Source organism: Rhincodon typus, chromosome 1 (assembly GCF_021869965.1).
Source record: "Rhincodon typus isolate 14 chromosome 1, sRhiTyp1.1, whole genome shotgun sequence".
NCBI lineage: Eukaryota > Metazoa > Chordata > Chondrichthyes > Orectolobiformes > Rhincodontidae > Rhincodon > Rhincodon typus.
The window spans coordinates 168,186,521-168,212,222 of NC_063332.1; the positions used below are offsets into that span (position 1 = coordinate 168,186,521).

A 25,702-nucleotide genomic window follows, 5' to 3' on the forward strand; every position below is an offset into this window, starting at 1 on the left:
AATTTGCACACAGCAAGTTCCCACATACAGAAAATAATCAGACAACAAACAGCGAATGCTGGAGAAACTCAGCAGGTCCGGCAGCATCTATGAAGAAAGAGACTAAATTAACATTTTGAGTTCAGGATGACTCTTCTTCAGAACTGAGTCAGATAGAAAAAGTGAGCCACAACTGACATTCTTATTACAGTAAAGCAAATCTTGCACTCAGTGAAATCACAGGATCTTCTGTACATTCTAACAATCATTAAATAAAGAGCATGGCAACCACCTCAGAGGTGGTTTATCAGGGAACTAAGTGAGTAGTAGTGAAAAAGGGACATGCAACTGAAAATCTGCTGAGCTTGTAAGCTAAATATTAAAAATCTTCAAACCAAACTAAATGCTCATACAATTTCCAGTTTTACACAGCCAACTTTCTAAAGGATCGTGATGTTGATGCTTCATTGGCCACACCAATATACAGAATAAGTTCAATTAAACATGAGCAGCCTTCACAGGATTTTTTCATCCACCTGAGAACAGCATTTAGGCCCTCAATTTATCATTTCATTCAAAAGTAGAACTGTCAGTCTACCTCAGAAATTGTCAGCTGAGATTCTGTAATCAAATCTCAGGAATTTTATGAGATTCTTTCATAGAATTTAGACTTTACTAGCAATGGCACATTTGTTGTTCATTACCAATTGCCCTTGAGAAGCAGTAAGTGTGATCTGCTTTCTTGAATCACTGCAGTCCATGTGGTGTAGATAAACCCACAGTGCTGTTAAGAAGTCAGTTCCAAAATTTACAGTGAAGGCATGGTGATACAGGTCCAACTCAGGATAGTGTGTAACTTGGAGGGAAACACAGGTTGTGTTTCCACACATTTGTTACCCTTGAACTTATTGGTAATAGAAGTCACAAATTTGCAAGCTGCTGTTGAAGAGGGCTTGAAGAGTTGCAGGTGTGTATCTTGTAGATGGTACACACTGCTGCCACTGTTTATTGGTGGAGGAAGTGAATGAAGAAGATGGTGGCTTAGAAACTCCCAAGGGCTAAAATTGTTTTCTATGCAAATCAGATACATGATGATACACATATAGGCAGGATAACTATTATCCCCATGATTTGTATGGAGATCCAGGTAAACTCAAGAAGCACGAAGGTCAGAACGGAGAAAGGACCTCATGAGGCCAAACAGTGCTCATGGATTCGTTTATGTTGATGTCTTCATGGAGTCAGAGATATAGAGCATGGAAACAGACCGCTTGGTCGACAAATGCCGACAAATATCCTAAATAAATGTTGTCCCATTTGCCTTTGAAATATTGTAATTGTACCAGCCTCCACCACTTCCTCTGGTGGCTTATTACATACACACACCACCCTCTGCATGAAAAAGTTACCATTTAGGTCCCTTTAAATCTTTCCCCTCTCACCTTAAGCCTATGCCCTCTAGTTTTGGATTCCCCAACCCTGGCAAAAAGACTGAGAAACTGTTTGCGTTTTTACTCTGACAGAAAAGACAAAGACTTGGAATCCCCGCAATCAACAGCAAAGAAACCAACATATTCACCACTGATATTGAAGAAGGCTTCTGACAACGATGTAACGATCTCTGCAGCACAAAGATCAGAAGAACCCTAGCAAAACATTCAGTGCATCAAAGTAAGCGAATATGCCACCCAGTGTGACACTGAACAATTTAGACTGAGCAGCTTCCAGGTTTGAGCCTAGTTTTCCCTGAACTGGACAAAGATAGCAGCATTAGATCCAAGACCGGTTACATTGCCTTGAGATGGGCCTACTTCTGATTCCTGCTGCTATTGAAAATTCCAGTACAGTGAGTGGAATGATGTCAGCCAGTGGGATCTCATAGAGTATGAGTTCTCTGATTGGGTCTGCTAACCTGGTCCGATCAGGGAGTCCTGGCTGACAGATATAAACAGGAGCATCAGGGGTTCTGCTCACTCTAGGAGCTGGCTCTGAGCTAACTTGGTCAGTGTCATGTACTATGCACGCATAAATAAAGGGTGATTTGGTGACAGGATACCAGCCTCTGTGGAGTTATTTCATCCACATGTATAGATTTATTAGGTGAGAACTGCATTAACCTCAACTGTGACACACTCACTCCTCTCAACTTCTCCCCAGGTCAATCTGATGAAATGTTCGGTTTTACTCACACATAAGAAACACTCACTTTGTCACAGCAACAAAGGATAATTTCCTGTGTTTGAAGGAATCCCGAACCAAGGTCGCACAATCTTTCAAGGTAACACTATATCATTCAGGAATGAAACCAGGAAGCATTTTATAACATAAGTGAAAATCTGCAAACCTTAGTTGAAATTTTCAAGACTGTGTTTGCCAGATTTGCGTCAGGCAAGGTTATCAGGGAATTGAGCATAAAAGATGGATAACTGGAACTCAGGTACAGATCAGATGACTGAACTGAATGGCAATCTGGCTCAAGGGAATGAATGGCCTACTACAGTTTCTATAGAGCCATAGGCCAGAAGAACAGTCAGATATAAAAGCAAGACTGCAAATGCAAAACAATGCCAAAATAGCCTAAACTTTGAAAATAAAGCTTTTCATAGTCCATATAACTTGAGGAACAATTACAGTTCAGCATATTACAAACAAATTGCTTTTTCTAAAAAATAAAGTCAAAAAATATTTTAAAGTGGTGATTTCATCTTTTTTATGAAATTAATTTTAAATCCAGCTTTTAAATAATGCCAGCACAGGCTGTACAGTAGAAAGTCAATATGAACCTTTTCTACAAGAAGACAAAATCAAAATTAACACCGAATTCAAGTTTAACAGAAAAAAAAATCAATGAACAATTCAAAAATTAACAACTTACAAAAAAGTAGTGAAGACAAGGCAGCAAGACCACGTCTGTGAGAGTGAAATAAAGCCCCTCAGCAAAGATATGTTCCAATGGTGGAAGATCAGTTGTCTTCACTTTCCTAATGCAGGACTGCTCCCTGTTGGTCACAGCTGGTACTTGTTCCATAGTTAATTTAGAAAGAGCTGTCTTCAGTTCCAGGCTGCCCAACTCAGTATCCTTATTTTCCTTCTTCCTTTCTCGTGGTGTGTCATCCCTTCCATCAGAGTAAAATTCCAGTGATCTTTTCGATCCATTTTCAACGGACACCTCATTACTTTCCTTGGATAATAGCTGCAACTTCTGCCGACGAATCTTGTCATCATTATGAACTCGCACAGGTTCCCTCAGTTTGTGCTCAAGGTGTAGTATCTCAGGTGGAATAGTTACTCTCTGGTCACTTAAATTTTTCAGGAAGCCTTCCACAGCCAGCGGAATGCTAATTTCACACAGCCTGGTCCACTGGCTCACCTGTCAGATATAGAAACACACATTATTCCTGTTAAATGCATAATTTATCAAACTTGTGCTAAGGGGCCCTCTTGTGGTGTAATGTCCCTAACCCCTGGATCAAGATACCTAGGTTCAAGTCCCACCTGCTCGAGAGGAGTATAGTAACATCTCTGAACAGGTTAATGAGAAAAAAAAGGTTAAATTTTAAAAAAAAAATCAAACCTACACTAGATTTCAAGAAAAACTTGCAACACTGCAAGCAATTACAGTCATTAAGATATACGTAACCTTATCCCATGGAGTTGTATTCCAGGAATCAAAGCTTTCAGGTGAAATGGGGACAGTTGGACCAGTTAGCATATCGATCAATCCGGCGTTAAAATTCTGCCTTTAATTTTATTTTTCCACGGAAATATTTATGTCTGTATTTATAACAATTTTCTTTGTCACATTGCAGCACTTCCAGTGGTCATAAGCTATAATTATAGCATGACAAATTTACAAAAAGGTAACCCCTGTTATCGTTGTGGATCTATGAAGTTACAATTGGTGCAAGTCTTATGGTGCAGCAGGTAGCATTCCAGCTCTGAGCCCGGAGTTCAGGATTCAGGTCCCATTCCAGCACTGATGACCAAGGAATGTGCATTCATAACACAGTCAAAAGGGTCATGTGTCAACTGCAAATCTTTTCAACACACAGTAAACTTGCAACACTGCAAGACAGGTATTAAAAGCAGGCATACTTCCTGGTCAGCCATGGGATTGAAAGGAAGTTGTAGCTTCTATCATCACTACCCACAGTGCCAGATACAACATTGACAGGGGAAAGTGTCAATCCCCACTCTAACTAAATTTGGGACCCATCTTCCTACCCTACACAAGGTGGTGGTTGCGGCACTAAGGGTTTGATCTGCCACTGGGCAGAGAACAGAAATTACAAAGGAACAGGTTGACAGAACTTTCCTCTAACGTAAACTGTTAATACATTAACAGAGTTGTTCACACCTGTTGCCATCCGCTTGTCTTTAAATGTACAAAATCTAGGACAAAATACTTGCTTTGCTTGTAGTAAGGTTATATGAAGCAAGGTATTCAAAATAACTAATGGTGGGGGGATGATACAATCCTGTAGCATCTTAATCTAACAGCAAGACATAACTTCTTTTGGTTCAAAGAATAAGTTTCTTCAAGTGAACTCAACCTAAAGCTTTCTTTTTCTCACATCGTGACTCTTGGGAGGGGAACTTCCCTTGTCGTTCTAGATGGCAGTGGTCTTTGAATTGGAAAGTACTATTTAAGGAGCATTGGTAAATTTCTGCAATGCATCTTGTAGATGGTACACGCTGCTGCTACTGAGCGTCAGTGGACCAGGGACTGAATGTTGGTGGATATGGTACAATTCAAGTGGGTTGCATTATCCTGGGTGGTGTCAAGCTTCTTCAGTGTTCTTGGAGTTGAAGTCATCCAGACAAGTGGAGAGTATGCCATCACACTTCTGACTTGCACCTTTCAGAAGGTGGACAGACTTTGGGGAAATCAGAAGGTAAGTTACTCACTACAGGAATCATAGCCTCTGACCTCCTCTTGTAGCCACATTATTTATAGAGCTAGTCCAGTTCAGCTTCTGGTCAATGGTAACCACAGGATGTTGATAATGGGAGATTCAGTGATGGTAATACCATTGAATGTCAAAAAGAGATGGTTAGATTCTCTCTTGTTAGAGAGGAACATTGAAGTTTACAACCATAGACCCCTGAGGTGGCTACATTACCTCTGCTTATGTAAACTTGTCACAGTGATCTTTCTTACACTGTCTTGCCAGTGATAGAGCTGTTGAAGTAGCACTAACAGGTGATTTCAATTTCAGTACAATAAGTAAACAAAAGCAGTTAAAAATATTTAAATTTAAAGTGGAAATAAAAGTTAAATTAAAGCACAACTTTAATATGGGTACTGAACTATGCCCAACTTCCCTGGTATATCACGCTGCTTCACCTGATAATTAAGTTGGTCTTCGCCGCCCATGTGCAACCTTATAGGAGATGGACTGGTAAAACTAAAAGATGGCAAAACAGTTAACAGCGCCTATCTGTAATTATAATTCCTCAGCTGACTGGTAATAAAAGAAATGCAAGGGTCAAACACAATACGCCTTCAAAAGCCTGATGACAGAACAATGGCACAAGATGCAATTTTATACTAGGAATCACCAAATATGGTAGCAAAATAGGGTGAGGAGGAGAAAATTGCTTCCAAGTATTTTTTATAGACTATTTTAAGCTGGATTGCTTCCAGTAACATCTGATTAAGTTGACTGAGATTCATTCCATTCAACAGATCTTACACTGTCTTCTAAAAATGAATCATCAATTATAAATAGCACTATAAATAGCACAAAGAACCATGTCATGCAGAACAGAAATTTACAGTATGAGGAGGCTTAAACTCCAAAATCTAACATTGTTTACTCAAGTTATTTTATGATTTTCATACATAATCATAAGGAAACAAGTGATTAAATTCCTAAAAATAAACTTGATCTCCAATTTTTTCTGTCAATTGGATGTTAAACATTCTCTGCTATATTTGAAAAAAAGCAGACTGCTCGCTGCCATTTGACCCCAAAATCAACATTAAAAGCAGGTTAGCCACTAACTTGTTTCACAAATATTTGCAGAATCTTACTGGTGAAAATCACCTTTGTGAATAACAATCACTGCACATCAAAAGTAATTCACTTTATGTCTAGTGTTTAATTATTTCGGCAGAATGCAAATAAAATGCCATATAAGTACATAACCATCTTTCTTGATTCACTGGTATTTCTTGCTTAATTTCCTATCTCTACAATTTCCTCTTATAGACCTACAATTCCTACAGTTTGGTGTTTCTTTCATTTTACCTCCTTGTGGAGCCTAGATATATCTTGCCTATTTTTGGTGACCTTTAGCTTCCTAGGCCCCGGGTTCTGAATTCCCACCCTTTTCCCTTCCACCTCTCCCACTCCCTCTTTCTTCTTACTTGACATTCCTTAAGACCTACCTCAGTAACAAAGTCTTTGGTTGCTTGTACAATTCTGTTTGATAACATTCCTCTAAAGTGTCTGGGGAAGTATTACTGCTTCAATGGCACTATATAAATGCAAACTGATTGTTGTTGCCTCACTTCTAGAGTTTCTTGCTTCAGGCGGATTTTACACAGATCCGGGCTTCTGACAGATAACCCTGTGCCCTGTCTTTCCACAAACTGGTTCATTAAATTAAGCAAAACTGGTCAAGAATAATAAAGATTGAATTTCAGTTAAGAAGTTTCGCAAGGTCACTGTTGATTTGAACTCATTGTTAACACCCATGCTATCACTGGATAGGTTTTGATGAACAAGTGGTTAATTTAACAAACTTCTTTTCAAAAAAGATCCCACTTTCCAATTGAAAACTATTTTCTCACTATATCTCTGATCACTGGATCGGAATCAAACCATGGTTATCAACATTCTGAGCTGTACTAATAAGTAACAGAGTTAGTACAAGCATTAAGCTCTAGACCAGATTCCAACCAGAAACTCACTTTCTCTTTAAAGTCCTCTCTTATCATTTTAATTCAGTGCAGCAGTTTATAAAGGTATCGTGGCAGACCAAAAAAAATCCCAAAGACAACTTCACAATGACAAAAGGAAGAAAAGCTAGTTTGCGTCAAGAAAACGCGCTCATGTTCAGGATCTCTTCCGAATCATAGTTTTGTGGGTTCAAATCCCAATCCAGCAAATGAGTGCTTTAAATTTGGGCAGGACAAAGGAACTGGTGCATGATTTACAGGTGCCACACCTCAGATGACAACTGAACAAGGGAGCTGACTGTTTCAGTGGTTCAGGAAGATGTTACAGTCATAGTAATACTATTTGAAGAGTAGAGAGTTCGTCTGGTCAACATCCCTTCTCTTCGGTCAACATCAGCAAAAACAGATTAACTGATCATTCATCTAATTGTCATTTATGCATCTTGGCGTGTGCAACATGTTTGTCTAGTTAACATTAAGCATCATAATTCCACAGGAGCACGCCAATTTACAGTTCAGAAGAAGCCACACGGACCTATGCACCTGTGTCAACTCTTTGCTAGGCCAATCAAAAACAAAATGCCAATGACTCCTCACTGCCATGCACCTTTCTCTATTTCCAGCCTTTAACCATTTTTCTCTTGAACGATGCAATGAGGCTCTTCCCCAACCACTTCCAAAGCAGCTTATGTTACAAAAACCCTCTTGGTATTCAAACAAATGCAAAGTATATGAAATAAGATAGAAACTTAACTGCTCTCTGAAATGGCCTTACAAGTCACTCAGTTCAAGAGCAGTTAGAGATTGGTAATAAATGCTGACAAAGCCAGCGATGCCCACATCCCAAAAACAAAGTGAGAAAAAGCAGTGAGGCCAACAACCCCCTTTATGAGAGGCCAGAACGTCTAATCGTAAATCAGCAAACTAACCTGCATTGCTCTGCAAGAGGTCTGACATAGTATGAGAAAAATCAGAAATTCCCACGAAAGGGACTTTGTTCAGACACAACAGAAATTATATGAAGTGAGCAGAGGTTATCAAAATGATGATGGGATTTGATAGGGTAAATACAAATAATCTATCGTAAACACAATCGTAAAATAAGAGCTAGGTGTTTAGGAGTGAAGTCAACATATACTTTCTTCCCCTAAACAAAGGAACCAGAAAACTGGAACCTACTCCTTCAAAAAGCTATAGATGCTGAGACAATAAGAACGTTCATGGCTGAAATCAATAGATCTTGTGAAGCAAAATTAATAAGAAATATGGAACAAAGTTGAGTAAGTTCAGGTACAGATCGAATTGAATGATGGAATATATCTGAGGAGCTGAATAGCCTTTTCCTGTTCCTACTCACCTCAGCACAGGCCTTCAAACAGGTCTTTTTGAAGCCAAGCAGCTCTGAAACATCTTTCCTGTTGCAGTCTGTTTCACAGGTTCTCCATATAATATGTCTCAGTACCACAGCAAGACCAGCTCGACAAAAATTCCCATCCTTTTCCACCAGAGCAGGCAGACGACAACTCTTAACCACAGGAGGCAGTTCCTGCTGGGAAAGGATATTGATAGGAATGTTGGTTGGTGCTCCTTTCATCCACAAGAGATTGCTAGTACTGTCTTCGTTAGGCACCAGGAACACTTTAATTGATGTGGATTCACAGTAGGACATTAAAAATAAAACAATGGATGTATGGAGAGGAAAGACCTTGTCCTCTGTGTGGTTGCACAGTTCCAGGTACAGACACGCTTCATGCATGCAATTGTTCTTCATGTTCACAATTACCTATAGAGAGGTGAACAGCAGCTCATTAAGAATTCAGTTATAGATGCTACAAATTGATTTGCATTTTTTTAATAAAAGGTATGCTATTAAATGTTTCTTTCTGTCACAATCAAAGGAGTCAAAAATGCAGCAACTGAAAAGCGATAATTTAATTTTTCAGCTGGGTCTTCGAGGGAAATGAAACAGGAAGAGTTGAAAGAAATTGAAATAATTGAAATTGAAATAGCTTACTACTTTCCAGCTTGACAAAAGCTAAAATCAAACTAGAATTTCAGGCAAATGAAAGGAAAAAAGGGAAGATCAAAAATAACTGTCACATGCTTTTAAACAAAATACACAAAATGTTAAAAGAGAGTGAATGTTCATAAAAAAATATATAGCACTTTTTTGTTTAGGAAGAGGCCAGATAGCCATAAGGGCATTGTGAAAGAATTGACACATGGGCCCCCATGAAACATAGCAAAGGCACTATTAGAGTCATAGAGCATTGAAACAGACCCTTTAGTCAAATTAGACAATGAACTGATCGTATAATTATAATTATTATTCTGAATATACTTAAAAAAAAGGCTCCTGCATGGCAGTTAGCATGTATATTCTTCAACTTGACACTGAATCTCCTGAAATAGTATTCATGGGTTAAATATTAATTAAACTTGCACTTACGTAGTGCATTTGCAACTTAACTAACACTAAATTCTCATCTTAATGTCTCACGTACAGACTTGGAACTGTATTACTGTTCCTTCACTGTCATTGGTCAAAATTCTGGAACTCCCTTCCTAAAACGATTGTGAATGTACTTGACACCAGAAGTTCAAGGTAGCTGTTCAACCACCTTCACAAGGGAAAAATCAGGATCAGTAATAAGAAATTTTTAAAGCAAAACTTGTTTGAAGCCTATCAAAACTGAAGGTTACTCACAATGGCAGCTTTGGCTCAATACCAGCACTCTTACATGCAAGTTCAAAGTTTGAGAGTTCCAGTCATACTTTAGAGATATACTACTAAGATATTATCATTATCCAAGCTGAAAGTTCAGTACAGGAGATGGTGATTTTGGAATAGCCTCTAAGGTAGATATAACTGATTCCAAGGAATTGAGAAAACCAAAGGAGAACAAGAGATGGTGGCCACCCTGAACCCTTAGCATAAGAAACAATCTGGTCATTATCTTGCAGCTGTTTGTGGGAACTTCCTTTGTAGAAATTGCCGTCACCAATTCCCATTGCATTCAACTACAACAGAGACTCAACTTCAAATGGACTTCATTGGCTATGAAGCTCTTTGGTTATCCTGAGGCCATGAAAGGGCGCTGTATGTTGTAGGGCATGCAGCAGCTGCTCCTGGTTCTGCTCTGCTCTCCTTTCAGTAGATTTGTAGCGTAACCTGTATGCCACACTCTGTCTAAACACTCTATGATCTGCCCGTACTGCTCACAAACAAAAGCTTTTCATTGTACTTAGGTATACGTGACTATAATAAATCAAATCAAATAAATATCCTGCCACTAAACCCTCAATAATACTACTCTGGGGACTTATTAATAAGAAGTGGTGAAGAATTATCACAAAACGTCTTGGCAGAAATGGCTCAGTGTTGAGTAACAAGAAGTGTTTATTACATAGCTACATAGATAGAAGACAAGAGTATCGTCTAAGAATAATTAGGCTAACCCAGGTTATACGGTTGTCAATTGTAAGGGTAAGGCCAACAGCTTAGAACAACTACCTGGCAGACTAACTCAACTCATCTGGTAAGCAGAACTATAGTAAGGCTACAGAGTTAAACACTTCAGGCCAACTGTTTTGTGCAACATTAAATTTCTGATTCAGGAAAGAAATGATATGCTGCTGCCTTAGATTGAAAAAAAGATCTAACAGAGTTGCTGCAAAATACTTGGAAAATGCAATATAATGTGGATAAATGTGAGGTTATCCACTTTGGTCGCAAAAGCAGGAAGGCAGATTATTATCTGAATGGTAGCAGTTTAGGAAAAGGGGAGGTGCACTAAGACCTGGGTGTCATGGTGGAACAGTCACTGAAGGTTGGCATGCAGGTGCAGCAGGCAGTGAGGAAAGCTAATGGCATGCTGGGCTTCATAACGAAAGAATTTGAGTATCAGAGTAAGGATGTCTTCCTGCAGTTATACAGGACCTTGGTGAGGCCACACCTTGAGTTTTAGTCTCCTTGTCTGAAGATGGACATTCTTGCTATTGAGGGAATCCAGTGAAGGTTCCCGGGATGGCAGGACTGACATAGGAGGAAAGACTGGATCGACTAGGCTTGTACTTGCTGGAATTTAGAAGAATGAGGAGGAATCTCACAGAAACATATAAAATCCTGATGGGACTGGACAGGCAAGAATGGGAAGAATGTCCCCAATGTTGGGGAAGTCCAGAACTAGGAGCCACAGTCTAAGAATAAGGGGTAAGCCATTCAGGATTGAGACGAGGAAGAATTTCATCACTCAGAGAGTTGCAAACCTGTGGAATTCTTTCCCACCGGAAGCCATTGAAGCCAGTGCATTAGATATATTCAAGAGCAAGCTGGACGTGGCCCTTGCTGCTAAAGGGATCAAGGGGTGCGCAGAGAAAGCAGGAATGGGATACTGAGATTGCATGATCAGCCATGACCATATTGAATGGTGATGCAGGCTGAAAGGGCCGAATGGCCTACTGTACTCCTGCACCTATTTTCTAAGCTTCTGTGTTTCTATGTACTTCACTAATTCCAAGTCCTGTTTTGTTGGAAGAGGTTTGCCAACACGGGCTGCCTGACGATAAACTGGAACATTTGAATAAAAGCAAAATGCAGCGGACGCTGGAAATGTGAAACAAACACAGAGAATGCTGGGGAAGCTCAGCCGGTCTGGCAGCATCCGTGGAGAGAGAAACATATGGTTAAGGCTTCTGAAAAGGGGTCATAGCGGACTCGAGTCGTTAACCCTGTTTCTCTCTCCACAGATGCTGAGTTTTTTCCATAATGGAATATTTCCTCAGCCCAGCAACTGATGGAGGCTTTGACTGAAGGACAGCGAATAAGGCGGCGTCCTGAAGCTGGAAACCTGGATCTTGTCGTGAAGACAAAACACGGGGAGGAAATAAAAACGAGCACAACTGAAGAGATTTTTATAAATACCAGTATTCCATCATCCCCACCCCACATACACACAAAAACCCAATTACCTGCAACCCACTCGGCTCATCAATGCCGGGTGCTGGAGGGGATGCATTAAACAGACGGACCGGATGTTACCCGTTGCTAGGACCAAAAGTCGGGGACGAATATAAATGTGGAACCGGAAGTAATGCCAGGCAGATACTGAGTTGCTACTGTGCTGATATGAGAAGCTTCCTGAGGTTGGAGTACTGAAACTAACCTGTAATTATTATATGTATTCTATATATTCTTTCACATTTGTAGGACATGGCAGTTCCCAACCTAGAGCTGGACCCACTCTTCCTCAAAGCCTTGGGTTATCTCCATTCAAAAAGCAAAGACTCAGCAGAGAAACTGAAAGCGCTGCTAGATGAGACCTTGGCTAGAGGCGGTGATTCTAGCTTTCGACAGGCACAAAAGGTACAGTTTCCTCGTATTTAAAGTAATACTTTTAAAGGGTTTATTTGAATGAGGTAGTAGGGTATAGGGAAGTCGCTGATTTAAAATGGACATGAAGAGAGTCAGAGAGGAGCTGGAGCTTATTTTTGTAGACTTTATTATTGGAACACAATGTTTGAAGCAATGAATGAGACAGAAGTTGCTACATTCTTGCAGGGAATTAAATACAGTCCTATGAAGAGAGGGCTGCACAGTGCAATAATAAATGTTTTTTTCCTGAGAATATTCAGCACATCAGGTAGTAGCTGCAAAGAGAGAAAAAGAAATTTAATATTTCAAGTTGGTGAACTTCCATCAGAGCAGTAGGTTTTGGATCTCTCCAGCAAATGGGCTTCATTTGGTGCTGTAACTGTCTAGGAGTGGGTTTTGTTTAAGTGATGCTCCCCTTATGAAGTGATCTCAGCACTTCCACTGTTCAGTTAATTACTTGGTGACTGTATCAAGTATTTGGATATGAATGCATAATTTGTGAGAAAAGCATGAGAGATAATCTGCAAAGTTATACAAAAAAAAGTGAAGAGGGAAGTTAAGCATGAGGGGAAGAATGATAGGGAGAGAAATAAAAAAGTTGATCTTTTAACATATTATTGAGAAAGTGAAGGTCTAAATAGTGCCTTCCTAACTGAGAGTATCTAATCTACTCTCATGTAGAGCAGAGAAATGAATCTACTCAATCTTCTTATAGTTTGCAGCAAAGCAGAATACATCATTACTGAGATCACCTAGTAGCTAGAACAATGGTAGAAAACTAAGTGCAGGTTCTTGGCTGAACAAAGTTTAGAGTGGTTTGTTATGGGTACAAATGGGATGGTACTGGAAACCAAATACTGAATTGAATGTAAATTATGAGCATTTATTCATTGAAAATACTGGTTATCGTATTTCTCAGCATATATGTTGTATAATGATCATATGTGAAACATTGCCAGAAAAGATATCTTGAAACATGACCCTTACAGTTTTATCTGCCTCTCTAAGATAAAACCTAATCGCATCATCAAAAACCACATTCACTTTGATGTGATTATTTGTATGATGACTTCCAGAAGATCACTGTATAGACATGAGATTCAATGTAGATACCTATAAAATGTTTATTTCAAATTTGGTTTTTGATACTCTTGCATATTAAATTTATCCAAGAGGATAGGTAGTTAGCATGCTCCCAAACACTGGCAATGCTGTTGCAAGGTCAGCTTCCAAGAGATGTCTTCAGATCTTTGTTTGCTTCCATGTTGTGCAGTATAATTCTTCCCAATCCCAGGAGCAGAGATGAGTTCAGGAATCTGCTCTGTTTGGAAATATTATAATGCAAAATTGCATCCAGTCACTCATTGTGGTGTTGCTTCAAACTCTAAAGTGTGAATATGAGAGAATACACTGTGATAACCTTCTGATTATTTTTAAAATAAGCTAAGATGATTCACTGGTGAATCTTTCTAAAATATATCTGTGTTAGTTTATCTTGGAAGGTAGTACTGTTAGTTCTGAGGCCAACAGTTCTAGATTCGACTGCCACTCTAGGACCCGAAAACATGGTCAAGCTGGCATTGCAGTTCAATACTGAGGGACTCCTCACTGTTGGTGGGATCTTATCTTTGGATGAGAATTTAAACTGAGTCCATGTTTGCCTGTCCAGATGAATGCAGAATACCCTTTTAAGAGGAGCAGCATTCTTGCCACATTCCTTTTCAATCACCGCTGCCAAAAACAGATGAATGGCACTTTTTCTCACAAACTCTGCAACATGATAATGCTATATATATGCTATCGAGTTGGCTGTGGCATTTATCTTTCTTTGTTCATGGGATATGGGTGTAACAGGTTGGCCCAGCATCCCTAATTGCAATGGAGAAATTGATTGTGAGCTGTCTTTATGAACTACTACAGTTCTTGGTCTGTGATGCACCCACAAGACTGTTACAGGAAAGGTAGTTACAGAATTTTGACCCAGGGATTGAGTGGAATGGCCACAAAATTCCAAGTCAGGATGGTGTGTGACTTGGAGGGGAGCTTGCAAGTAGTGGTGTTCTGTAAACTGGTTTACACATGAACAATGACTACACTTTGAGGCATCCTGAGGATGTATAATTTGCTATATAAATGCAAATTCTGACTTGATATTTTTTGAAAGGATGATCTGTTGTAACTTTGGAACAATTTACAGTGGCTTCCCTGTCTGACCAATTTCTTTTCTCTGCTGTGACAAACTGGAAAAATAAAGCCTAAATTCTCCCTGTCTTATTGTAACTGCTGGTGCCTTATGCAGCATATCTCCAAGTTGTAAGGCTCTCTTAATAAAGAACTTGCAGACCAGCAATTTCATTGTGTGATCCTGAATATGGAGTCTTAAAGGCACAACAGAGTAAGTTGTTTCAGAGGGTGTAGCTCATTCATTACTCCTGTATCTTTGATAAGTGACCAGCAAATATTTATTATCTTCCTGTCTATGTTCTGCCATTTAATGAGATGTCAGCTAATCTCTACTTCAACTCCATTCACCCAATGTTAATTACTTCTCCATTGTTAACCATACATTCAGCTGTCAAGGTCTTAAGTTCTGGAATTCCTTCCTCAACTCTCTCCGCTTCTCTCACTTTCTTGTTTCCTTTTAAGACCTTCTTTAAAACCCTACTCCAGTGCTCTCCAAACGTTTTCCTGCTGTTACCCACTATTTTAATGCTTCAGACATTGTGACCTTGTGGAAAGTAGGTCTTTCAGCTACTGAGTGGGTGTAATGGTGGTGAGGAGAGTTTGGGGGTGAAGAATTTCAGTGTGGTGGGAGTTGTTTTAATGGCAGTGTTTTAAAACAAAACACACGGGCTTTTTTTATTCTTCTTTCTTCTTCGTACCAGCACACCTCAAAGATCTGGCTGTTAACACATACATACAATTAAACTGAGTGAAGGGCCCTTGCAGCTATTCACATTCTGTCAGCGCACCGTTGACGGCAAATCTTGTCTCATGATCCTGCTGTTTGCAAAGCCCTGACCTACCCCATTTGCCAAGCTATTGGTCAAGCATCCTAATATCTCCCTTTCTGGCTCTGTGTCAAATTATATTTGATAATGTTTCTATGGGGAGCCATGGCATATTTCATTAAGTGAAAGGCTGTATATAAGTACTAGTTGTTGTTGTGACTGAGTGATTTACCATAGTTCCGTACATTGTTTTATGTTCCTTGCCTAGGACATTGAAACACCCAAGGTGACTGCCAGCATCAAATCCAGTTCAACAAAGCAGGAATCCAAAGTGTCTTCATCTCTTTCACTGGGCAACAATGGTAAATCCAGTTCCAATGAGAAAACCAAGAAGGAAGCTGAAAAGAGACCTGGTGAAAAGGTTAGGAGTTTCTGGCTAAATTTGTTGTGCAACTGCAAATAGATGTTTCTATATAGAAACCATTCACAGTACAAGAGAGTTCATGCTGTTGACAGTGAATTATAAATAATCATGATTTGGAACAACATGACTGAAATTTTGCATGTGAACAGCAAAATATCCAATTTTGTCTACAAGAAAGTTGTCTTCAACTCACTGAAAAGCAAAAGATCAGGTTCATCTTAAATTCTGTGCACTGTACTTAGCCCAAAAACAAGGAATATAAAATTTGAGGCACTGTTCTTTATCTTATAATTTAATTCATAATGATTGACTGATTAGTTAACCGCATGGATCTTTCCAATTTTTGAAAGGTTAAACTAGATCCTTTGGAGGGAGTTGACCCCCAGAAAAAAGCCAGATTGGAGAAAGCAGAGAATCGATCCTCTCCCATTACTGTTCAATCCAGCAAGGAGCTGCCAATGCCTGACCTACCTGGCTTTGAGAGCGCAGAGGACTTTGCCATGGAAATGGGACTGGCGTGTGTCGTGTGTCGGTATGAGAAGTTGTCTTTTTACATGTTGATGACCTGAACTTTTACACACACTGAGCTGAGACCATATGATGTGTTCAGGTTAGGTAGAGTTAGAAGCTAAGGGAGATAATCAGATTAGTGCAGATGGGGGTGATTCATCCTCATTTAAAAGCCATACTTTCTGTCCTTGCTATAAATCTTTTCAACATAAATTCCAACATCCCTGTTTATAATGAAAGCTGGCATCTGAAATACATCCATTTGCTATTAAGTAATGCTGCAGTCCTCCAATTTATGTGTTGGTTATGAGACTGCAGATGAAAAGTTAGAATTATCCAAAGGTAATTTTAACTATTCTTGAAGGTAGGTTTCTGTGTTTCAAAAGAAATTATTATTTGAATGGAGAAAAGCTGCAGCACAAAGGAAATTGGGAGTTCTTACAGAGTCATAGAGTTCTACAGCATGAAATACTTTTGCACAAAACACAAAAAACTAGCAAACAGATGCAGCAAGTAATCAGGAAGGCTAATGGAACACTAGCTGTCTTTTCAATGGGGTTAGAGTACAAAAGTAGGGAACTCGTATTGCAACTGTACAAAGTGCTGGTGAGACCATGTCTGAAGTACTGAGGGCAATTTTGGTCCCCTTGTTTAAGATTTCATTTCATTAGAGGCGGCTCTGAGAAGGTTAACTGGAATGATCCCCATGTGGAAGGATTGTCTTATGAGCAAAGATTATAGAGTGGGACTCTACTCACTGGAATTTAGAAGAATGAGAGGTGATCTCATTGAAACACACAGGATTCTTAAAGGGTTTGACATGTTAATGCTGAGAGAACGTTTCCACTTGTGGAAGAGTCTAGGATCAGAGGGCACAGTCTTAGAATAAAGGGGAGCCAATTTAAGAGGAGAAGAAGGAGAGGAAGAGAAATTTCTTCTCTGAGCATTGAGAGTCTTTGGAACGCCTTGCCAGAGAGAGCTATGGGGGTGGAGTCCTTGTGTATATTTAAGACTGAGATAGATTCTTGATCAGTTAGAGAATCAAGAGACTGGGACAGTGCAGGAAAGTGGATGTGAGCAATGTCAGACCAACCATGATCCTGTTGAAAGGCAGAGTAGGTTGAGTGGCCCAACTTTTGTTCCTATTTCTTATGGTCTTATGGTTTATTTTGTGGTTTTGAAATCAAATATTCCAGTGGAAGAATAAGCAGTTGTCAAGAACATTGAAAAATGTTGAATAGAACAAGTCACTATCCAAGGAGTGGTGGGTGTTGGGAAAAGTGCATCTTTGTTGTTAGGACTTGTCTTCGCCCTAAGTCAGGTGTAGCAGATAGGAGTAAAACAAGATTGGGCAACTGGCAATACTACACCTGCAGCACAAATCATCATTTGGCAGCCGCAACAAGACTGTCGGGTGGATCGTTTTTCCTTGATGTGCAGATCATTTCAAAAAGACCAAATTTCGCATTTCACAATGTTTTCAAATGGCTGTGACAAGCCATTCTTGCTTTTATCTGAGTACTTCAATTAAAACATGTTTCCAGGCACTTGCATCATTTTCTGATTTTCACAGATATGCAACTGAAATAAAATTCCCTGCAAGTTAAGTATATTGTCTGTAACCCAGTGTTTCAGATCATTCTACCTCTGGGAGTTATCACACTGAAGAATTAATGACAATAAAGTAATAACTGCAAGTGTATTAGTGACGTTTACTCTACCAGTATTGGGGAAACATACCCTTTTCACAGCATTGAAACGTCAGTATACTAATATATGCTTTAATAGAGTAGGCTAGTCTTTTGAACTTTTAATAACTGTTTACTACTTTACCTACAGCCAAATGACTGTTACATCAGGTAATCAGCTAGTTGAATGTCAAGAATGTCACAACCTTTACCACCAAGACTGCCATAAACCCCAAGTAACGGACAAGGATGTGAATGACCCAAGGCTAGTATGGTATTGTGCCCGCTGTACAAGGCAGATGAAGAAAATGGTAAGAATTTGTTTCTAGTCAGGCAATAAAGCTGCAGCAATGTACTAGTTGATGTCATTTTTGAATGAGTGTATCACATTTGGTAATGTTAACATAACTGACTGACTGGACTAAAATAATCTTTTGTCTAATATTCAAGAATAATATGATGATGTATCCTAGAGGGGTTGTAAAATGTTTCAGTGATTGAAGTCACGCTAAGCATTTATTATCGCACGTTAGCAAACTTTTGATAACTATGTCCGTCACATTTCTATTATACTTAGGCACAGAAGACACAAAAGGCTGCTCCAAAAGCTTCCAACTCAGTTGCCAGCGCTGCTCCTTCAGTCAAGGATCCCTTAGTGAAGAAACCCGAAATGAAACTTAAACAAGAGGTGACCACATTTCAAGCATTCAAGAGAACAGAAGTGAAGGTGTGGTAACCGTCATTTTACAAGTTATCATTACTGATGGGGGTGGGAAGCAAATAATATTGCTTAAGCTTAAACACTGTTTGCTGTCACTTTTGGAAAGATGTTGCACCACGAACAGGTGGATTTAGTGAACTAAATTCAGTATCTTCTGAACTACCGGACAACTTGAAATATCGGGGAATGATTTTTTTTGTATTAACTGAGAAAATAACTGGTGAATTATCAAGAGTTGACAGTAAGATACACATAGTTAATCTTTGAGGCTGATCTTTGATAAATGATCAAGGCTGAAGTGAGGCTAAGGAAACCAGCAGTGTCGGGAATGTGCACAAAGTTATTCCAACTGGCTCAATTGCATTTTCAGCCAAGAAAGGCAACGTTTAACAAAAAAAGTTGGGGAACTTTATCCACCAAGAAATCAGCCTTTTGTGGCCAAACTTTAGTAGATAATCAGTTAGGTTTTTTTAAATAATAAAAGCCAAAAGCTCTGATTCTTAGATTTAATTTACACACTGCATTAATCTAAAGGTGACATCGTGTTTAGTATGGTACAAATGTGATAGTGTCTAAGGAATATCTTCAAATTAATCAATTACACTCTGTATAAAACAGCTGTACCCTTTATGATTATACTGTTTAGACATTATTGTGACTCAGGAAAGTGCTGTTGCTCACATGTTATAAGACTGCCCCAAAATCTCATGAGGATTGTTGTAGTTGCTTTATCCAGGTGCAGAGCTGCTCCTGAAATAAACTAACTGAATGTGAAAGCTTTACAGTACTCTCACCACCCGATTCATTCTGCATTGCTGGTGGTGACAACATGGGTATAGTTGGTCTCACTGTTCAATCAAGCAATGTGTGTATTCCCAGTGGAAGAGTGTGACACTGTGAATCTGAAAACAGTTTATAATTTGGAGTAGGGAAAGTTGAATCACCAGATTTGCGAAGGAAAGGAGTATGAGTTAAGGTGGAGAGATGTTGCATTCTGAGGCTTCCTTTCTCCCGGGGATAGTCAGGAAATAGCTTCTGTCCCAAAATTAGAGAAAGTAAGGCAGTAGATTTAGCACAGTTTTACTGAGGTTTACTGATCACCCCAGGAATGGAAGGAGCACCAGTCTTTAATTATCTATCTTTCTTTTCCTTTGCTTTTATTGTTTGTTGTTTCTCACTGGTGGGTTCATTAGGGCAGGCAGGCAGGCAAGTAACTGGGATTCTCTGTACTATTTATAACTCCTGTTATAATGTTTAGAATGTTGATCTGGATTCTATCTAATGTTGCTAGCACCATTAATTGGGCGGAGGTCATTTATCCATCATGTCTATGCCAGCTCTTTGCTGGAGCAATCCAAAACTAACCCCCTGTCTCATCATAGCCCTGCTTTTTCTGCTGCCACAAGTATTTGTCCACTTTTCCTCGTGAAAGCAGTTGAAAGTATCATTATGGTTGATTTTAAAAGTTAATAAAGAAACACTGAAAGCAAACAATCCTTAAATAACTGTATACTAATAGGAAATATTTCTTCCTTTTTATATAGCATTTACAACGTTAAAGTCCATCCTGCAATTCTACGATCACTTGTGACAGTCGAGTCTTAAAGAAACTTACATTTTTGTGAGACATTTCAAAACACCGTACAGTCAATGCAACATAATCACTGTTGTAACATGGGAAGCAAAATGCACAGCAAGTTCCTCTAATAATAATTAGATAATAAGCCAATACCTTTTTTTTGTGATGTTGTTTGAGACATGATTATTGCCCAGGACACTGGGGATAGCTCCTCTGTTCTTATCCAAAATAGTGGAATCTTTTCCCAGCCAGCTGAGCTGGCAGAAGGGACCTCAATTTATCATCACCATCAGTGCTGTGCACCCCAAGTACTGCATTTGAATATCAGTTTCAAATTTTGCACTCGAGCCCTGGAGTGGAGTTTGAAGCCAAAACTTTGAGACTTGGAGGCAACAGTGTTTCCTCTGAGTCTTGAAACTGGACCTTCTAGCCCAGAGGTAGGTCATTGCCACTGTGTCACAAGACCTGTGAAATCTTCATTCCTCTTATATGGGTTCAAATCCAGGCCATTACAGTGAAAACACTAAAACTGTAGCCATCAGGGTAAGGCTCAACCTTTGAAGCAGAACTGGTTTGTATTTATTTCTGAATTGCAGCTTACATGAATTCTGTGGACTTTAAGGTTTGTTTCAAATGCAGCAGATTAGTAGATGAATCCTGAACAGGAAACAACCAGTAGTTTAACATGAATGGAAACATGGATTTAGTCTTTATCTTAGCCATCTAAAACTATATTTGAAAAGCAGAAAACTGCAGATGCTGGAAGGTTAAAATAAAAACAAAACTCAGCAGGTCTGTCAGCATCTGTGGAGAGAACTGATTTAACATTTCAGGTCGACAACCTTTCATCAGAATTGGGAAAAGTTAGAAACAGGCTTTTGAGCTGTGAGTGTGTGGGAGAAAGAACGCAAAGAAGGTCTGAGGTTGGATGATAGACGGGAAAGGTAATTTTTTGTTTCCTTTTGTTTTGCAGGCATCTTCATCTGCTTCCGGGAATTCCTCCAGTTCAAACACCTCCTCCTCTTCTGTTAGTGGACTTACAGGATGGGCTGCCTTTGGAGCTAAAACATCAACTGCAGCACCCTCCACAGCTAAACTGGGATCGTCTGTGCAAAGTACCAGTGGAAAGCCCGCTGCATCGTCCAATAATCAAAAGGCAGTGGGTCTGTCTGGACTGGCAACGTCCAAAGCAGGGCTGGGGTCAAAAATGACCACAGGCATTAGCTCCAGCACTGGACCTATAAAGCCACCACCTCCCCTAACTCTGGGGAAACCAAGTCTCAACCGATCCTCCAGCAATGACAATGTTAGCAAGGTGGGCCTAACTGGACCAAGCAACAGTGGCAGCCAGTCCAATAGTGGGAATGGAGGGGGCACTTCCACTGCTACCAGCAGTAACAACGGTGCCAAGACTCCCACTGAAGTTGGCAACGCTTCTGTCGTTAAGTTGCCAACCTCTCAAGAGTCGCAGCTTAATGCTATGAAACGGCTCCAGATGGTAAAGAAGAAGGCGGCACAGAAAAAACTTAAAAAGTGAATCTTAACCTATTCGAACAGTTGTGCTTCTCTGTTGTCTTTGTGTTTCTGCATTGCAAAGCAGGCACCCCGTCATTGCCAAGGAGACGAGAGAAGTTACACCATGGATCTGACCTTGTACACAGATATTGCTTCCTGGTTTTCTTCCAAAGGGTTTTTTCTGAGCAGTGATCGAGAGCACATAGAAACCAAAACTAGGAGCAAGAGTAGGCCATTCAGCCCCTAAAGCCTTCTGTCCTATTCAATATGATTTGTGGCTCATCCAACTCAGTATCTTGTTCCCACTTTCTCCCCATACCATTTGATCCCTTTAGCCCAAGCACTATATAACTCCTTAAAAATATTCAAAGTTTTGGCCTCAGCTGCTTTCTGTGGCTGAAAATTCCACAGGCTGACAACTGTCTCTGAGTGAAGAGGTTTTGCCTCATCTCCGTCCTAAATGGCCTACTCCATATTCTGTGACCCCTGGTTCTGGACTCCCCTGTCATAGGGAACATCATTCTTGTGTTTACCCTGGCTAGTCCTGTTAGAATTATATAGGTTTCTGAGATCACAATTCTCTCCTGTCCCAAAAGTCTTCCTAAAAGGTACCCAACATTTGTTGGTGAGGGAGGGCCTTTCTCATTCTGAATGGGTTCAACCTACAAGCTGCAGAAGTAAGATATTAAACACTGAGACTTTAAGACATGGAAATGGAGAGATCCTGCTGTCACACGGTGAAGAATTCGTTAGTTTTAGAGGTTGACATTTTTATCAATTAATTTCCTGTCAGTCATTTTTATATAAAGGAATGTCTGTTCTAAACAGATTATTGATGAATCGGGTCAGTTTCCTGATCAAATGTGTTCTGAAGCAGACCTGGCTGATTTAAGCAATGCAGTGTCTGTTTGTAGAGGTTAGTTACCTCTTGTGTGCTGCTCATTACAAAAATGGCAAATGCCTTCTTTCTTAACCCGTCCTGTGGTTTTCCTCAGATAGCAGACAGAAAACTTACCCTGAAATTTTTAGTAACTGAGTTCTCGATAGGCCAAAACCATATTGCACTTCTGAAAATAAATCTTGAAAGTTGAGTGAGAGACCAGTTTACTGTGATGTTGAAGACAAGGGAGGTTTTAAATCTGAGTCAAATGGACCTTTTTTTTTACATATTTTGTCGTGTGTATTACTTTCAATGGAGATGTCTCCGGTTGGTGAACTGCACTGGTATTAAAAAAGAATTAGTCATACCCTGTTAACAGTCTTTTTCTGTCCTGTACAAAATTATCCTGTAATTTGCATTCATGTCTTAAGTGAGTCCCAAGGTGCTTTCCCACGATGAGTATATATAAAGTCATAGAATCATACAGCACACAAACAGACCCTTCAGTCCAACTGGTCCAGGCCAACCATAACCCAAACTAAAGTGGTGCCATCTACCTGCACTTGGCCCAAATCCCTCCAAACATTTCTTATTTATGTACTTATCTAAATGCCTTTTAAACAATGTAACTGTACCACATCCACCACTTCCTCTGAAAGCGCATTCTCCATACAAATCACTGTTTAAAAATAAATTCTTAACTAGGGAGAAACATGTCCAGTTTTCACACCCAGAGATCCTAAGAACAGCGTGGAAATATTGCTGCGGAGTCAATATTGTTCTGAACACTAGCAGACATACTCCTGAGGATCTTTTATATTCACTAGAGCAGGCAGACTAACTCATTTTAATATCTCATTTGAAAGGCTGCACCTCTGACACCGCAGCACTCCATTAGAAACACTCCGTATTATCATGAACTTTACCTATATTGTTTAGTCAAAAAGGAGGTGAGATCAGCAAAATTTCTCCATAACGCCAACCATGACATTTTCTTGTGGGAGAATCAAGAAATAGAGATCACCTTTGTAAAATAAGGGATCGTCCATTTAAGATCAAAAGGACAGGAGGCAAGGAGGTAGCATAGTGACAATGTCACTGGAGTAGTAATCCAGAACCCCAAGCTCATGTTCTGGTGGAATGGGTTCAAATTCCAGCATGGAACATGGTGAAATTTAAATTTGCTAAAAAGTCTGTACCCTACCGTTGATTGTTGTAAAACCCATCTTCGTCACATGTAGAAAAAGAAATGTCATCCTTACGTCGTCTGGTCTACACGTAACTCCAGACCCAGAGCAATGTAGATCACCTGAGATGAAAATAAACACCGGCCAAGGCGCCCACATTCTATGAACAAATACAGATTTGAAAAAAATTATCTTCAAGGGTTATGAGTCATTGGACGAAGAAATTTCCAAAACACTCAGGAAGCAAAGTCTTTTTATATTTTTAAGGCAGAGAGAGATTCATGATAAGGGGGCAAAAAGTTAAGGGGCTAAGTAGGAATGTGTTGGAATTAGATTAGCTGAGATCTTACTGAATGGTGGAATGTGCTCAAAGGACTGCGTACCTTACTGCTGTTTCGTAAGTTTGTACCTTTTTATCAAAGAAATGTATAAATGCTACATTGCAGCTTCCATTATTCAGCTTTGATCCATGGTATTTCACTGAGTGTTTCCATGGGACCTGGGACAAGCCCTAGAATATAAATTGAGTGTTTGAACTATTTGGAACACAGCAACCACTGTAGAATACTGAGCCTTTTAAGAATGTTCCAGCATTCACTCAGGGAGACCATGGCTGATTTGTACAGCATCTTCATTTCCGTGCTGTGGCTGCAAATTAGCCTCAACACTAATATCTAACAAAAAAAAACTACCTCAGTTGTAATTTTCAGCTATCTGAACAATTAATTTCTCCATTTGACATGACTAATTTAGTGTAACAAAAAAAAATCTTTAAAGGAAATGCGATAATTCTAATTAAATTACAGTTTTGGAGCAAGATGATTTACTCCAGTCACCCCGATGCCATCAGTAACAGAATGTATCTTATTGTATCACTTGGACACCACACGCTCCCACTCCAGGGAAATTGGAGCTGGGACGTAGCCGCAGAAAAGAGGCAGAAAGTCAGCCTGAAAGACCCCCTTGACTGTTTAGGGTCATTGTGGCCAGTCTGATGAGCAGTCCTGCACGGAGATCTGCCACCTCCATTTTCTGATTAAGAAGATGAAACACTGAACTGAACAGATCAGAAAGGGTCAGGTTTGATCGTAATATCTCCTATGTTGGCCAATTCAGAATAATCAGCAGGACAGTGGCTAAAATGGCTTATGGATTTTGCTCTTGATCACCACCCAATGGTCGTCTTCTGGATGTGCACTTGGATGAGGGTTAAGGTGAAACGGGTCTGATTCAGCCGTGATGTGTTCCTGATGATCAGATTGTCCTCAGGTAGCGTCAGGGGGTCATGCATGGAGAAACCTGCATTAGTAGAATATTGATGCTCAAGCAACATTGCCGAAAGAAGCATAGGGAAAGTAAGAAAAAGTCTTTTTTTACACAGCAAGGAATGCATTGAGCGAATGGTAGTGACAGATTCAATCCAAGCTTTCATAAGGGGTTTAGATCCGAGCAGAAAAGATTTGCAGGGCTACGGGAAAAGGGCAGGAGTGTAGGACTAAATGTGTTACTCTTGCAGAGATCAGCACAGACATGACAGGCTGAATGGCCACCTTCATTCTATGAATACCACACCAAGGATCCATTAGTGCCTTCAGACAATAAATTAAAACAAACCAAACAGCAATTTTAAAAGAAGAAATAAGTTTGAATATGTAATTGTATCAAAACAGTTTCAGTCCACACCAAACCTTGAAAGGGCTTCTCACCCAGACCTACCCTAATACTTCCATGGCTAATCCACCTAATCTGCACTTGCCTAGACACTGCAAAATTTGAAGAGCCAATCCACCCAACTTTCAGCAGTGGGAGGAAACCCACACGGATACAGGGAGAATATGTAAACTCCATACAGACGGTTGCCCAAGGGTGGAATCAAACCTGGGTTCCTGGCAATGTGAGGCAGCAGTGCTAACCACAGAGCCACTGTGCCATTCTGAAAAAGTCTCATGAACCTGAAGAATCACAGCCTGCTTTCTTTCTGGCCGTT

At 39.8% G+C, this 25,702-nt stretch overlaps 2 protein-coding genes across 5 annotated transcripts in view; one reads left to right on the plus strand and one right to left on the minus strand.

The window, feature by feature from the left end:
- gstcd (glutathione S-transferase, C-terminal domain containing) overlaps nt 1-11,930 on the minus strand; it is a 139,481-nt gene extending 127,551 nt beyond the window's left edge. For 2 of the 4 annotated variants that reach the window (XM_048599517.1, XM_048599529.1), the window contains exons 1-3: nt 11,858-11,929; nt 8,244-8,669; nt 2,855-3,349 (exon numbers count right to left, since the gene is read on the minus strand). In XM_048599517.1, coding sequence (XP_048455474.1) covers nt 2,855-3,349; nt 8,244-8,657 — 909 coding nt within the window. In that variant the 5' untranslated portion in view covers nt 8,658-8,669; nt 11,858-11,929. Of the gene's footprint in view, nt 1-2,854; nt 3,350-8,243; nt 8,670-11,857 lie in introns of all 4 variants that reach the window. The other 2 variants (XM_048599512.1, XM_048599522.1) reach the window with 2 other exon arrangements.
- Nucleotides 11,860-23,273, plus strand: ints12 (integrator complex subunit 12). Its single transcript, XM_020514606.2, has 7 exons — nt 11,860-11,976; nt 12,096-12,251; nt 15,480-15,632; nt 15,986-16,167; nt 17,985-18,144; nt 18,411-18,560; nt 21,107-23,273. Exons 2-7 carry the CDS (start codon nt 12,099-12,101, stop codon nt 21,668-21,670), a joined length of 1,362 nt encoding a protein of 453 aa, XP_020370195.1. The 5' UTR covers nt 11,860-11,976; nt 12,096-12,098; the 3' UTR covers nt 21,671-23,273.
- Nucleotides 23,274-25,702: the final 2,429 nt, after the last annotated feature.